This window comes from Sciurus carolinensis, chromosome 6 (genome assembly GCF_902686445.1).
Source record: "Sciurus carolinensis chromosome 6, mSciCar1.2, whole genome shotgun sequence".
NCBI classification, from domain to species: Eukaryota; Metazoa; Chordata; class Mammalia; order Rodentia; family Sciuridae; genus Sciurus; species Sciurus carolinensis.
The window spans coordinates 66362382-66376213 of NC_062218.1; the positions used below are offsets into that span (position 1 = coordinate 66362382).

General features: G+C 34.5%; 1 protein-coding gene across 2 annotated transcripts in view; it reads left to right on the plus strand.

Moving 5' to 3' along the window:
* Nucleotides 1–13832, plus strand: part of Msh3 (mutS homolog 3) — a 215115-nt gene that overhangs the window by 179144 nt on the left and 22139 nt on the right. For both annotated transcript variants that reach the window (XM_047555516.1, XM_047555515.1), the window contains exon 20: nt 4895–5052. In XM_047555516.1, the coding sequence (XP_047411472.1) occupies nt 4895–5052 (158 nt within the window). The remainder of the gene's footprint in view (nt 1–4894; nt 5053–13832) is intronic.

The window sequence follows — 13832 nt, forward strand, 5'->3', positions numbered from 1 at the left end:
TATGTGGTGCTGAGGGTTGAACCCAGTGCCTCACATGTGCTAGGCAGGCATTCTACCACTGAGACACAACCCCGGCCCCCTCAACATTGTTTTTGTGAGAGTCATTCACAGATTTTGCATGTAGTTTATTTCCATTGTCATATAGAGATCTTTGTATGAATGTATCACAGTTTATCTGTTCCACTGTTGATCAACATTAGAATTACTTGCAATTTTGAAAAGTAATGCTGTGAACAATCTTTCAATTACCTTTTGTTATTTATCATTTACATTTCTGTTTGACATGTACTTGGGAACACAATTCTTTGGGCTATGTGTATTTTTAGTTTTAGTAGATACCGCTAAGATTTTTTTCTTTTCCCTAAGATTTTTCAAAGTGATATACAATTAATTTCCCCAACAGCAATACAAGAATTTCAGTTGTTGTTTCATCTTTGCCAAAACTTAACATTGACAGTTTTTAAAAAAAATTTTAGCTGTACAAATGGAGTTGTGGTATCTTTTTATGATTTGATTTGCACTTTCACTTTCCTAATGACTATTGAAGTTGGTTGGACGCTTTTTCATATTACTAGTGACCATTTATATATCTTCTTTTGTCATATTCTTTTTAGTTTTTTTCTTTTCATTTATACATACACACACACAAATATATATATAATATATATCTCTGTATATAATATGTTTATAGGATTCAAGTCTTAGGGAAATATGTAATATATTAATGTTATACTATATTAATTGTATAGCATAATGTATATATCTTTTGCTCTTTAGATTTTCCTTCTCTTAATGGTGTCATTTGATAAACATAACTTCTTAATTTTAACATACTCCAGTTTTTTAGCCTTCTCTTTTGTAGTTCTTGTGATTTGAGATCTGTTTAAAAAGTTGTTGCTTTCATCAGAATCTTGTGTTCTTGTCTGATGGCCCTAATATTTGTACCTGTATTTCAAAAATCTGTCTGGAATTGATTTTTGTTTATCATGTAGAGAATCAAGATTTCATATTTTTCAGTATAGACATTCTTTGACCCAGCCCAAGTTATCAAAAAGACCATCTTTTGTCAGAGTAGCAGTGTCACCTTTGTTATAATCAAGGAATGGTACACATGCCAGTCTACTTCTAGATTCTGTTCTTTTTCAAAGCTATAGCATTATTCTAGCATTATTAATTAGTTTAGCATTATTAATAGTATAGCATTACAATATTAACCCTTCCAGTTCATGAACATAGTACACTATTTTATAATTAGATATTCTTTAATTTCCTTCCATAATAGTTTTATAGTTTTCTGGGTAAAGCACTTACTCATCCCTAAGATTTATTCCTAGGTATTTGACTTATTTTGATACTGTGGTAAATTGTATGATTAAAATATATTTATTTTTAATTACTTGGTGCTAAAATGTAGAGCTTAAAGTTGACTTTTGAATACTGAACTAGTATCTGACTTGATTTTGCTAAATTTGTTTATCAATTCTAATCATTTTTGTAGATTTCTTTCTGGGAACACAACTATAGGAATAATAAGTTTCATTATTTTCTTTCCAATCCTTATACCCTTTGTATCTTTGTCTTCTTCTTTCCACAAGTGAATATTGAACTTTAATGCTTTCTCTGTGTCATTGAAGATCATCAGATAATTTCCTGATCATCAGATAATTTTGTTAGTGCAGTGAATGATAGTGATTGACTTTTGAATATTAAACTAACCAACCAACCTTGTATTTCTCAGAAGCTCTTAACCTGGTATTTGTTTATTCAGATGTTATTAAGGAGTTTTGCTTGTATATTTCTAGGTAAAATTGATCTTAAATTTTTTGTTCTTTTAATGTTCCTGTCAGGCTTTGGTATCAATATTATATTGGCCTTATGAACTGATTTGGGAAGAGTTTCCTCTTGTTCTTATTATCTAGAAAAATTTTTGTAATACTAGTGCCATTTCTTAAATGTTTTCAAGAACTTAGTGGGGATGTTAACTGGGTTTAGAGGTTTTTTTAGTGAAAGGGTTTCAATTACAGGTTAATTTCTTTAATACAGGATTATTGGATTCTCCATTTTTGTATCATTTTGACATTTTTAAAAATATATATATTCATTTTATTTAAAAATATTTGGTTATAGAAGATATTTGGCTGTTTATTAGTAGACTTATTATTTTTTAAATCTCTGCAGAATTCATTTTATTTTTATCATTAGTTTTATCGTTCTCCTACCAAACTTCCTTCCCTTTTTCTTACTATTATAGGCTCTTTCTGATTCACTCAGGTTCCTTCTGTTAGTGGAGATTCAGCATGCCACATGTCCCATAAGAGAAGGAATGACACAGGAAGAACAGCATCTCTAGCATAGTTGGCATCAGGGAAAATGGAAATGTGTGGCTAATAAGCTTTCAGGATAAAGTGGGGTGTTTTTGTTTTTATTTTTCTCCCAAGTGGTAAGACCTTATAATGCTTTATTTTGATCCCACATTATTTTCATAAAGATCCTCAACTCCTCTTTGCTCTTTGTCTTTTTGTTCCTTATTACTTACTGCCCTCTTTGTCCTTAGCATATATCTTTTTTTATACCTTTTGTTTTCTCATAACTTTTTATTCCTGTCTTCCAGTGCCTTGTGGCCTTGTTCTGTGAAGCTTTTTAGCCTCTACTCCAGTTAGCAGCTGATTGAATCTCTTGATAGTTTTCAGTTAACTCCTAAGAGAGTATTTGATTGGCCTAGTTTGAGAAGAGCTTTTATGCTAGACTCAATGACCTGTTAAAAATTGGCTGCTTTGGACTAGCAGGTTTGGCCAAGGTGTGGATTCACATAGCATAGGGCATGGATGCCTTGGGCTAACTTCTCTGCAGAGGGGTCTGGTTGGACAGATTCCCTTAGAGGAGTTTATATGTGGTATGTGCTATAATCAGTTAAACAAGGAAGTTAGAAAATTAAGTCATCTAAGAGCTATAGCTCATCTACCTCTGTCACATATTTTGTTAAAATGCCAATGAATAATTAAGTGCTGACAAAACTCACAACTAGAATTGATGTTATAAATTTCTTTTAATAATCTTCTACCTGTGACTAAAATATTTAGGTACCACTAACCCCAAAGAGGGCCTTGGGCCATTAGATTTGTTATGCCTGTATTTTGTTCTTTCTTTTTATTATTGGTTATATATAGTCATACATGGTAGTAGAATCCATTTTGACATAATTATATAAGCATGGAATATATCTTATTCTAGTTATAATGCTTATAGTTTTAAATTGGACAGGTGGAAACTGACAGACTTTAACCAGACAGAGACACATCAAGGAAAGAAAATTTCAGACCAATATCTCTAATGAACATAGATGCAAAAATTCTTAACAAAATTTTAGCAAATCACATACAAAAACATATTAAAAAGATAGTGCACCACAATCAAGTGGGTTTTATCCCAGGGATGCAAGGTTGGTTCAACATCTGGAAATCAATAAATGTAATTCACCATCAACAGACTTAAAGTTAAGAATCACATGATTATTTCATACAGAAAAAGCCTTTGATAAAATACAACACCCTTTCATGCTCAAAACTCTAGAAAAAATAGGGATATTAGGAAACAGTCCTCAACATTGTAAAGGCTATCTGTGCTAAGCCTATATAGTCAATATCATTCTAAATGGAGAAAAACTGAAAAAATTCCCCCTAAAAACTGGAACAAGGCAGGGATGCCCTCTTTCACCACTTCTATTCAACATCGTCCTTGAAACTCTAGCCAGAGCAATTAGACAGACTAAAGAAATTAAAGGGATATGAATAGGAAAAGAAGAACTCAAACTATCCCTATTTGCCGATAACATGATTCTATGAATCATGATTCTATTTAGAGGAGCCAAAAAATTCCACCAGAAAACTTCTAGAACTCATAAATGAATTCAGTAAAGTAGCAGACTTTAAATATAAGCAATATGAAAAACCCCCTATATAAGCAGATTAAAGAATGTCTGATGATAAGTTCAGCTTTCTCTTTATTTGCTCTTTTAATACCTTGAAATAGTTGTGTATACTAAGAATTCACTTTTCTGCAATAGCATTGTTCAGGCTGATGACCAAAGAATCCTCTTTCCCTTTATGATATTTATTACTGTGGCTTGGATGTCGTTTGTTTCCAAAAGTGTGCGTTGGAACCATTGACCCCAGAGTGGTGATGTGAGAGGTGGTAGAAGCTTTAAGAGGTGGGGCTGAGCAGCTGAGGGTCCAGCTTAGTGGTAGAGCACTTACTTAATACACACAAGCCCTAGGTTCAACCTCCAGCACCAGAAATAAGAAGAGGTGGGGCCATAAGGAAGGTAATTAGGTCATTGAGACTCTTGCCCCCAGAAGGGGTTAATACTGGTCTCATGAAAAAAAAAAAAAATACTGGTCTCATGGAGTGAGTTAGCTCCCACAAGTATGAGCTGTTATAAAAAAGAGGTGACCCCTACCAGTCTCTGGCTTCTTGTCTTGTTATGGGATCCCTCTGACTTTTATTCCCACCATAGTGATCCTGTCCACCATGAGGCCCTCACCAGAGCTGAGAAAAAGTCAGTGCTATGCTCTTGAGCTTCCAGAACTACAAACTAAATAACCCTCTTTTTTTTTTTTTTTTTAATTAGCCAGCTAAGAGTTGGGGAGATAGCTCAGTTGGTAGAGTGCTTGCCTTGCAAGCACAAGGCCCTGGGTTCGATCCCCAGTACTGCAAAAAATAAATAAATAAATAAATAAATAAATAAGCCAGCTAAGACATTTTGTTTTATGCAGTAACATATTTAAATATGTCACAAAGCAATGTTTTGCCTAATGAATTTCCATTTATGGGATAAATTATGGATATTACATACAAACTTCTGATACTTTAAGTGAATTTCCTTTTTGATTTCCAGGAGGACTCAGAAAGAGTAATGATAATTACTGGACCAAACATGGGTGGAAAGAGCTCCTACATAAAACAGGTTGCATTGATCACTATCATGGCTCAGATTGGCTCCTATGTTCCTGCAGAGGAAGCAACAATTGGGATTGTGGATGGCATTTTTACAAGGTAAAAATATTAGTTCTATTGAATATACTTCTGAAAATGAATCAAGTTCACATGAATTTTCTTTTTATTTGTGTTTTTAGATGGATGGATTTTTTTTTTTTTTGTAAAACAATCAGAACTTAGGAGCTTAAATCATTTCATCATGTATATTAATAGCAGAAGAGACATAGGAGATCATTTTGCCCAGTTTTCCAAGTTATTTTAATTTTTCAATTTTTGATATGATATTAAGAGTAACAAATATAAGGTGATTTGGGAAGAAATACTGTTTTTGAGCAGAAAATAAGTTAGTATTTGTTAATACTCAGTAGGATCATGTCTGCATTGGCTGAAATCTAGAAAATGTCTGGAGGAAGACCTAAGTGGATCAGAATGGCTCACTCAGTAGCCCAGTGGAGTAGTAGGGGTGAGATAATTGATAGTTTGGACCAGGTTTGTGTGGCCAGTTTAAGTGGAAAGGAGACATATTTGAAAGATAGTCAAGAAATAAATCAAAAGGACTCTGTGATAGATGGTGGTGTGCTGTCTGACAGTGTTAGAGGTGACAGTGGTATGTGCATCTGGGTGGAGAATCCTGGCATGTACTGGAAGAGGGTCTTAGTTTCTTTTCTGCTTCTATAACAGAATACTACAGAGTGGGTAAGTTATAAAGAAAAATAAATTTATTTCTTAAAGTTGTGGAAGTGGAAGGTCTGGGGGCAAGGGCACAAGACATCACTTAGTGAGAGAGTATAGGAGAGTGTCAACTCAGGTTTGTCTGCTTCTTCTTACATAACTACCAATCCCATCATTGAGGCATCATCATTCTCATGAGCTCATCTAACCATAATTTCTTCCCAGAGGCCCCCAATCCATATAGCATCAACATGAATCGGGGATGAACTTTTGAGGGATATAGTCAAACTGTAGCAGGGTGATTTTTTTTCAGATTCTGACTTTATTTTTGTCTATAAAAGGTGGATGGAATTACTTTGACACATTCAAGGAGAGCTGCTGTGTATGCAGCTGGATAGAAAGTTTAGAGTTCAGAGGGAAAGGTCAAAATTAACTATATAAGCTTGTTGCCAGACCTCCTGGTGTTAAGTAGTGGTTGAAGTTCTGAGAGTATATCTGAGACCATTTTGTCAGAGAGGATAATGGAGAATAATGTTTCAAGATTGAGTCTTAGAACTACTAAGATTTTATTAGAAGATAAACTTGAAAAACCAAGGAGTTTGGGATTGTATCTCAGTGGTAGAGCACTTTCCTAGAATGTGTGAGGCACTGGGTTCAATCCTCAGTACCACATAGAAACTTAAAGTAAGGGCATTTCATCCATATGCAACTAAAAAAAATAAAAATAAAAATAAAAATAAAACCAAAAAAATGGAGGAGGAGTAACCAAAGAGGTAGGAGAAAACCAAGGACATTACAGTGGTTGAGAATAGGGGAAAGAATGCTTTAAAGGAGGAAGAAAATGGGACTGGAGATGTAGCTCACTGGTGACCATTTGCCTAGCATGTACCAGGCCCTGGGTTTGATTCCCCAGTGCTGCAAAAAAGGGGAAAAAAAAGGAGGAAGGAGGTGGCCATCAGTACTGAAAGATTAGGTGAGATGATATCTAAGAAAAGCTACATTTGGACTTAACTAAGTGGATGTCACTGACCACTGGCAACCCTAGCAAGGGTTGGAGTGGCCAGCCACACTCCAGTTAAAGGAGGTTAAGGAATGAGTTGAGGGGAAGATTGGTTGGGAAGTTGAAGTGACAGCTCTGATGGACTAGTTTGTTTTTTTGTTTATTGTATTCAGATAAGTTTTAGTGGCATATCCAGTAGGATATCCTATTTTGAGTTTCAAACAAAATGAAAAAAAATCATTGATCCCCTTTGGAGTGTATTAGAATGAGTCATAATGGTATAAACAAAAATAATTTGTCACTTTGGAAGATTAAAGCTGAAGAGAAAGATTCAAACAACTATCCTGCCTTTCCAAATAGGTGACAATAGGAGGATTTTCTTTATAGAAATGTTCTAGCTAATAAACCAAGAAGGAATGATGAATTAGAGTATCACCCTTTTTACAACTTCAAATGTGATAATAGATCTAGATCATAATCAGAAATGTCTGCTAATGTCTCTAAAGGAGAGACAAGCAGACATTAGCTAAAACAACCTATGATGTTTAAAACAACTTATGATGTCTTCTGGCCAAAAACTCAAACCTGGATCTGTTTGGACCTCTGGATCTATCTCCCAGTTCACATGGGAAAAAAATGACAAAGGAACAAGGTGAACAGCACCATGGGGTACTGTCAGCTGTGGCTAGACTGTGGAAAACAGCAGAACAAGTAACCAGTGTTGGTCTGTTTGGGTTTTTGTAACTGGATACTTTATAAAGAACAGATTTATTCAACTCAGATGTTTAATTATAAAAGCAATAGGAGCTTATTACAAAAAAATGTTTAACAGTGTAGTAGGATATAAAGTGAAATAAAAATATGCCCCCTTCTGCCCAGGTCTAACAGTGTTAATGGATCTTTATATAATCTATAAGTTTACAAGAATACATAAATCTTTTCTTTTTAAAAATGCTCTCATACTAACCATTACTATTGTGTAGCTTGCTTTTGTTTTCTAATATGTGGAGGCCATATTTCCCTATCAGTTTATATAGATTAGTCTCCTGCTTTTTAAGGACTTCAGTGTCTCTACGATACAGACATTCTTTGATCTCTTTAATCTGTTGTGGACTACTCTCTAGTATACAGGTCATGTTCCCTGTCCATTCCCCTTTCCTCCCACTGTTTACCTGTTATCACTGGAAAGGAATCTACTTGGACCATATTACATTATGACCCTAGGATTTTTACTAGGATATAGTTTAATATTATCCCCTTGTAGTTTTCATTTATTATTAAATAATTCAGGCATCCAACATTCCCCTTTGTATCTATGACCTTTCTAAAGAAATAAGCATTACCAATACAATTAAATCCCTAATCCTCCCTAATCCCATGGCCCTGTACCCCATCCAGAATAACTAACTGCTTGTCCTTGACTTTGGTATCATCCCATGAATTTCTCTACATTTGACCACATAAGTATATTTTTGAAACAATATATAGATTTATTTGGTATGCTTTTGTGTTGCTATATCATATTGTCTATTCTTCTACAAATGTTTTCCCCCCTCGGTGTTATATTTATGAAATTCATCTTTATGGGTGCATATACTTCTAGTTCATTAATTTTTTCCTATATTATGCATACAACACAGTTTGCCCATATTCCTTGGCCAGTAATCACCATGATTCCAATTTCTTATAAAAACAAACAATACTGATACTTGTCTTGTATGTGTCTCCTAGAGCACATAAGTGGGTTTTTCTGAATCTAGGTTATATCTAGAAGTAGAATTGCTGGATTGTAAGAACATGCATCTTTCATGTTCTCCAAGGAGGCCATACCAGTTTAAAATCAGCAATGTGTAAAAGTTTGTCCTCATGCTTAAAATTAAATTAGAATAAGTAATACCCTTTGATGAAGTTTCTATCTATTCTCCAGTTTGCTTATAAGGGCATTTTTGTTTCTATTATTTACTGCCCTTTACATGAAGTGCCATCTGGTAGATTTTTGTTGTGCTTGTTGTTAATGCTAGGGTATTTTTTTTTTTTGTCTCCATGTGCATACTGTGCCTGTTTACAAAAAGATTTGAAGCAATTTATTGGCCTTCCCTGACAAACTGCCAAGCTTCCTGTTATCAGCCAATGGTGACTCCCTTGTTAATTCCTTTTTGTCTTGACTGCCAAGACACAAAGAGCTAAATTCAAGGCTCAGGTGTGGAAACAAATTTGGTTTTGTTTCCCCTTCTTTTTTACGTAGGACTGTTTCTCTAGTGTGATTCTTAAATATGCTTGTTAAAAATGGTCTTTTCTAAGCATGAACCCATCTTTTTAACTGTAATCTTTAAGACAATACCCAAGAACTGACATTTTAAAATCTCATGCTAAAATTTCTGTCTCAAATTTGAGACCATACTGTATGTGTTATAATATTAACTTCATGTTTCTTATAATTCTTCCATTAAAAATATGTTGCTATTCTAAATCACTTCAATCCCTTGCTGTTCAAAAATTCTATCTGTAGTCAATGGAAAAAAATATTAAAATCTAGCAGAATGAGATATTTGCTTAAGAGTTGACTGTAAAGTATCATTAAATTGTTTTTATTTGTATTATTAACTGGACATTTAGAACACTAGATTTAAATTTTTTTGGTTCCATAATCATTCATTTAATGCCTACTATGTGCCATGTAATATACTATAAGAAGTAGTAGATGGATGAAAAGGTGTATACAGAGAGGTTAAGGATCTTTCTGAATATTGTAACATCACATGAGTGAGCATTTTCCTGAATAAGATTTTTTTTGAGGTACCATTTTGGTAGACATATATTTGGCTCTAAGCGATATATTTATATTGGTGTATGGTGATATATGCACTCATTAGTGAAATATTTCTAGATGCATATTTCCAAGGATCGTTAACACCTTTGAGTACATAACTGAAATAAGATCTGTTATTTCCTATCCTGATGAATGCAGACTTAAGCCTCATTCAACATTTTTAGACTCACTGATCAAGTTTTGGAAGGGCAATGAGTTATTAGGTGTGGGTAGAAAGTCACTTGAAAAAGCAAAACAGTTGTTCTCTCAGCAATGTTTATTTCTATTTATGTTAATTAAATGTTGGTGGAAAGGAACATTTGCATTAACTGGCCAGTAGTCAACAGTTTCCATGCTGTGCTCCCCACATAAACTTCTTTTGACCCCTCCAACTTTAGGAGCTGTAGTGTACTTAGAATGGCACTAGGATGTTTATCCTAAATAGAATTGGAAGGTAATATAGATACTCAGTGCTTAAATTATTTCAATGTTTGCTTTTGACTATGTGGATAATAACCAATTTGTCCAATTAAATTTAATTCAGCAAATACTTATTGAGCACCTACTATGAAGTATTTGTTCTCTATGCAAAATATACTCTGTGGACAGAAAGAAATCAACTTGAATCAGTGCAAATCTTCTAACTGGTAGTAAATACCAATACTCAGAATCACATGACAATTGACATTTTACTACATGAGTAAGTTGTTATAATTTTATTGGCATCAGAAATGTTGCCTTAGGACTGCCTGGGGTTTATTTAGGTCCTCTAGCTGTGTGTACAAACACTTCATCTTTTTGATGAGAAATAGTTGTATATGTTGCCTGTTTTGTGATCAAAGTCACCTGAAGATTTGATTTGGTTTGTTTTAAATGCAGCTCCCAGGCAAACCCCCTGAATAAGACACTCCTCCCCACCCCCACCACATAACTGTTAGAGTGGGTATGTTAAAGAAGGAACTCTGTGAACTCCGTTATTTTTGAAGATTTTAATTTTTGGGAGCAGTTTTAAGTTCACATCAAAATTAAGAGGAAGGTGTAGAGATTTCCGTATGTCCCTGTCCCTGTCCATGTTAGCTTTTTCATGATCAGCATGTACCACCAGTGTAGTTGTTTGTTGAAGAAACTACATTGACATGTCATTGTTCAAAGTCCACAGTTTACATGAAGCCTCCACTCCCTCTTGGTGGTGTACACTCTGTGGGTTTGAGACTCACCAGAAATACCACCCTAAAATCCTCTGTGTTCTACTCATTCATCCCTCCCTCTCCCCAACTGCTGGTAACCACTAATCCCTTTACTTTGTGTCCATAGTTTCACCTTTTACAAAATGTCAGACAGTTGGAATCGTACATGTGTAGCCTTTTTGATACCTAGGCTTCCTTCACTAGTAATAGGCATTTTGGTTCCCACTATATCTTTTCAGGGTGTGCTAATTCATTTATTTTCAGTGCCACATCGTCCATTGTCCAGATTACCACAACTTACTTGTCCATTCACCTGCTGAAGGGTATCATGGTCACTTCTAAGTTTTGGCAATTTTGAGTAAAGTGGCTATAAATGTCCAGGTGTAGGTTTTTATGTGGACATTAGTTTTTAACTCCTTTTAATAAATAGTAAGGTGTTAGGGTCATATGATAACTATGTTTAGTTTTGTGAAAAACTGCCGAACTATTGTCCAAAGTGGTTATACCATTTGAATTATCACCAGCAATGAATGTGAGTTCCTATTTCTCCATAACCTCATCAGCACTTGCTGTTCTGGACTTTGGCCATTTTACTAGGTGTATAGTGGTATCTTGTCATTTAATTTGCATTTCCCTGATGACATGATGTGGAACATCTTTTATATGCTTATTTGCCTAATATATTTTCATTTTTAAGATAAGGAAGAGTGGGCTGGGAATATAGCTCAGTTGGTAGAGTGCTTGCCTTGCAAGCACAAGGCCCTGGATTCAATCCCCAGCACCAAAAAAAAAAAAAAAAAAAAAAAAGATAAGGAACATTTATTTATAACAGAAGTATGTAAAGTAATAGTAACAAAATTAAGAGGGCCTGTGGAGGTGTGGCTCAGCGGTAGAGGACTTGCTTAGCATGTGTAAGGTCCTGGGTTTGATCCCCAACATTACCAAAAAAAAAAAAAAAAAAAAAACTAAAATGAAGAAATTTTGTTTATTTTTTATCTGAAAATATTTTTGTTATACATTAGAATTTTCATATTATTGTAAATTAACAACTTTAAGTGGTATAAGTGTATGGGGTACAAAATGATGTTCTGATTTATGAATACAATGTATAGTCATGAAATCAAGCTAGTTAACCTATCTATCACCTCAAATATTTAACAGTTTTTTGAGATGAAAACATTTGAGATTTACTCTTAGCAATTTCGAAATGTGCCGTATTTTATTATTTACTGTATTCACCACATTGTTCAACAGAGCTGGAAAAAAACCCTATATTTTTCATGTAAGATTCTGTACCCTTTTTTTTATGGTAGTAAAAAAGGGGCTTGAACCAAGGGGCACTTTACCACTGAACTACAACTTCAGAGCCCCCCCGCCCCTTTTTTTGAGATAGGATCTTTATTAGTTATTTAGGGCCTCACCAAGTGACTGAGGCTGACCTTGAACTTGAGATACTTTTGCCACAGCCTCCCAAGTCACCTTGTATTACAGGCATGTGCCACCATACTCTGCAGATTTTGTACTTTTGGCCATCCATCATCCCATTCCCTCCCCATTTCAGCTTCTGTAACTGCCATTCAACACTCTATCTATGAATTTGATTGTTTTAAATTTCACATTTGAGAACTTGTGGTATTATACTTCTTACTTTTTCCACCTAGCATAATGGTCTTCAGTTCCATCTGCATGGTCACAAATAACAGAATTTCCTTCTTTCTAAAGGCTGAATGATATTCCACAATGTGTGTAATCCATTCATCACCGATGGTTAGCCAACATAACCATTACATGGCTATTGATATGAGTGCTGCTGCAGTGGGCATCTCTTTAAAACTGATTTCAAATCATTTGGGTATATGCCAAGAAGCAGGATTGCTAGATCATATGGTAATTCTATTTTAGTTTTTTTTGGACTCTCCATAGGTCTTCCATAATGACTGTACTAATTGACATTAACACCAATGGTGTGCAGGGATTCCCTTTACTCCACATCCTAGCCAACACTTATCTTTCATCTCTTCCATGAAAGCCATTCTGACAGGTGTGAAATTATATCTCTTTGTGATTTTAATTTACATTTCCCTAATAATCAGTGATGTTGAGTATTTTTTCACATATCCTTCAGCCACTTGCATGTCTTCTTTTGAGAAACATCTGTTCAGATCCTTTGCCCATTTTTTAATTGTTTTTTTTTTCTTTCTGTTGAGTTGTTTAAGCTCTGTATTTGAATGTTAACCCTTGTACTGGTTGCAGATATTTCTCCCAGTCTGTAGGCTCTCTTTGCACACTTCTAATTACATTCCTTGCTGTGCAGAATCTTTTTACTTTTATGTAATCCCACTTGTCTATTTTTGCCTGCACTTTTGTGAAGAAAGCTGGTTACTTAACCTGGTATTTTCTGTTATTCTGCCTTGTCTTAACATAATGATACAATATAGTATGAAATGGTCTTAAATGCATTATTTATGATATTTAAAATAATATATTTTTCCAATTATACAAGTAATGCTTGTTCATTGTACAACTTTTAAAACTATAGAAGATCTCAAAAAAGGAAAAACTGTAAGTCACCTATAATTCTACCACCTGGACCTCATGTTATTTAGGCATACGCTCTCCCAGGTGTTTTTAAATGCACACATGTAGTAGTACATTGTGATTTCATTCTACCTTTGGACTAATGTTTCTTTTTAATTAAGTGCAACATAGATTTACTACTTCACATTTTTATGCCTTTCAAATACCATATGGTATCTGCATATCTTTTAGCAAGTGGTATTTTCTAGCACATTCTCTTATTGACCTTTATTTTTTTGGTTTCTATCCCTTCCTCTTCTCTTTCTCCTCCTCCTCCTCTCTTCTCTTTCTCTCCCACACACACACACTCCTTTCCTCTCCTGCCCATTCCCCACCACCCCATCTTTCACCTTTTAAAAAAATGACTTTATTATTTAGTAGGGTTTTCTTTACCTTTTGTGCAATTTATATAATATCCAAAAAGCAAGCAGCTTAGATATCCATCCTGCATTTTAGCAAAGTGAAATAAATGGAAATATCTTCAATTTCAGAAAGAAAACAAATATGCTAACATTTTTAAAATCCTCATACACAAGTCAGATACTGCTTAGATACTAGAATAAGCAAATTCACAAAGAAAATAAAATAGAGG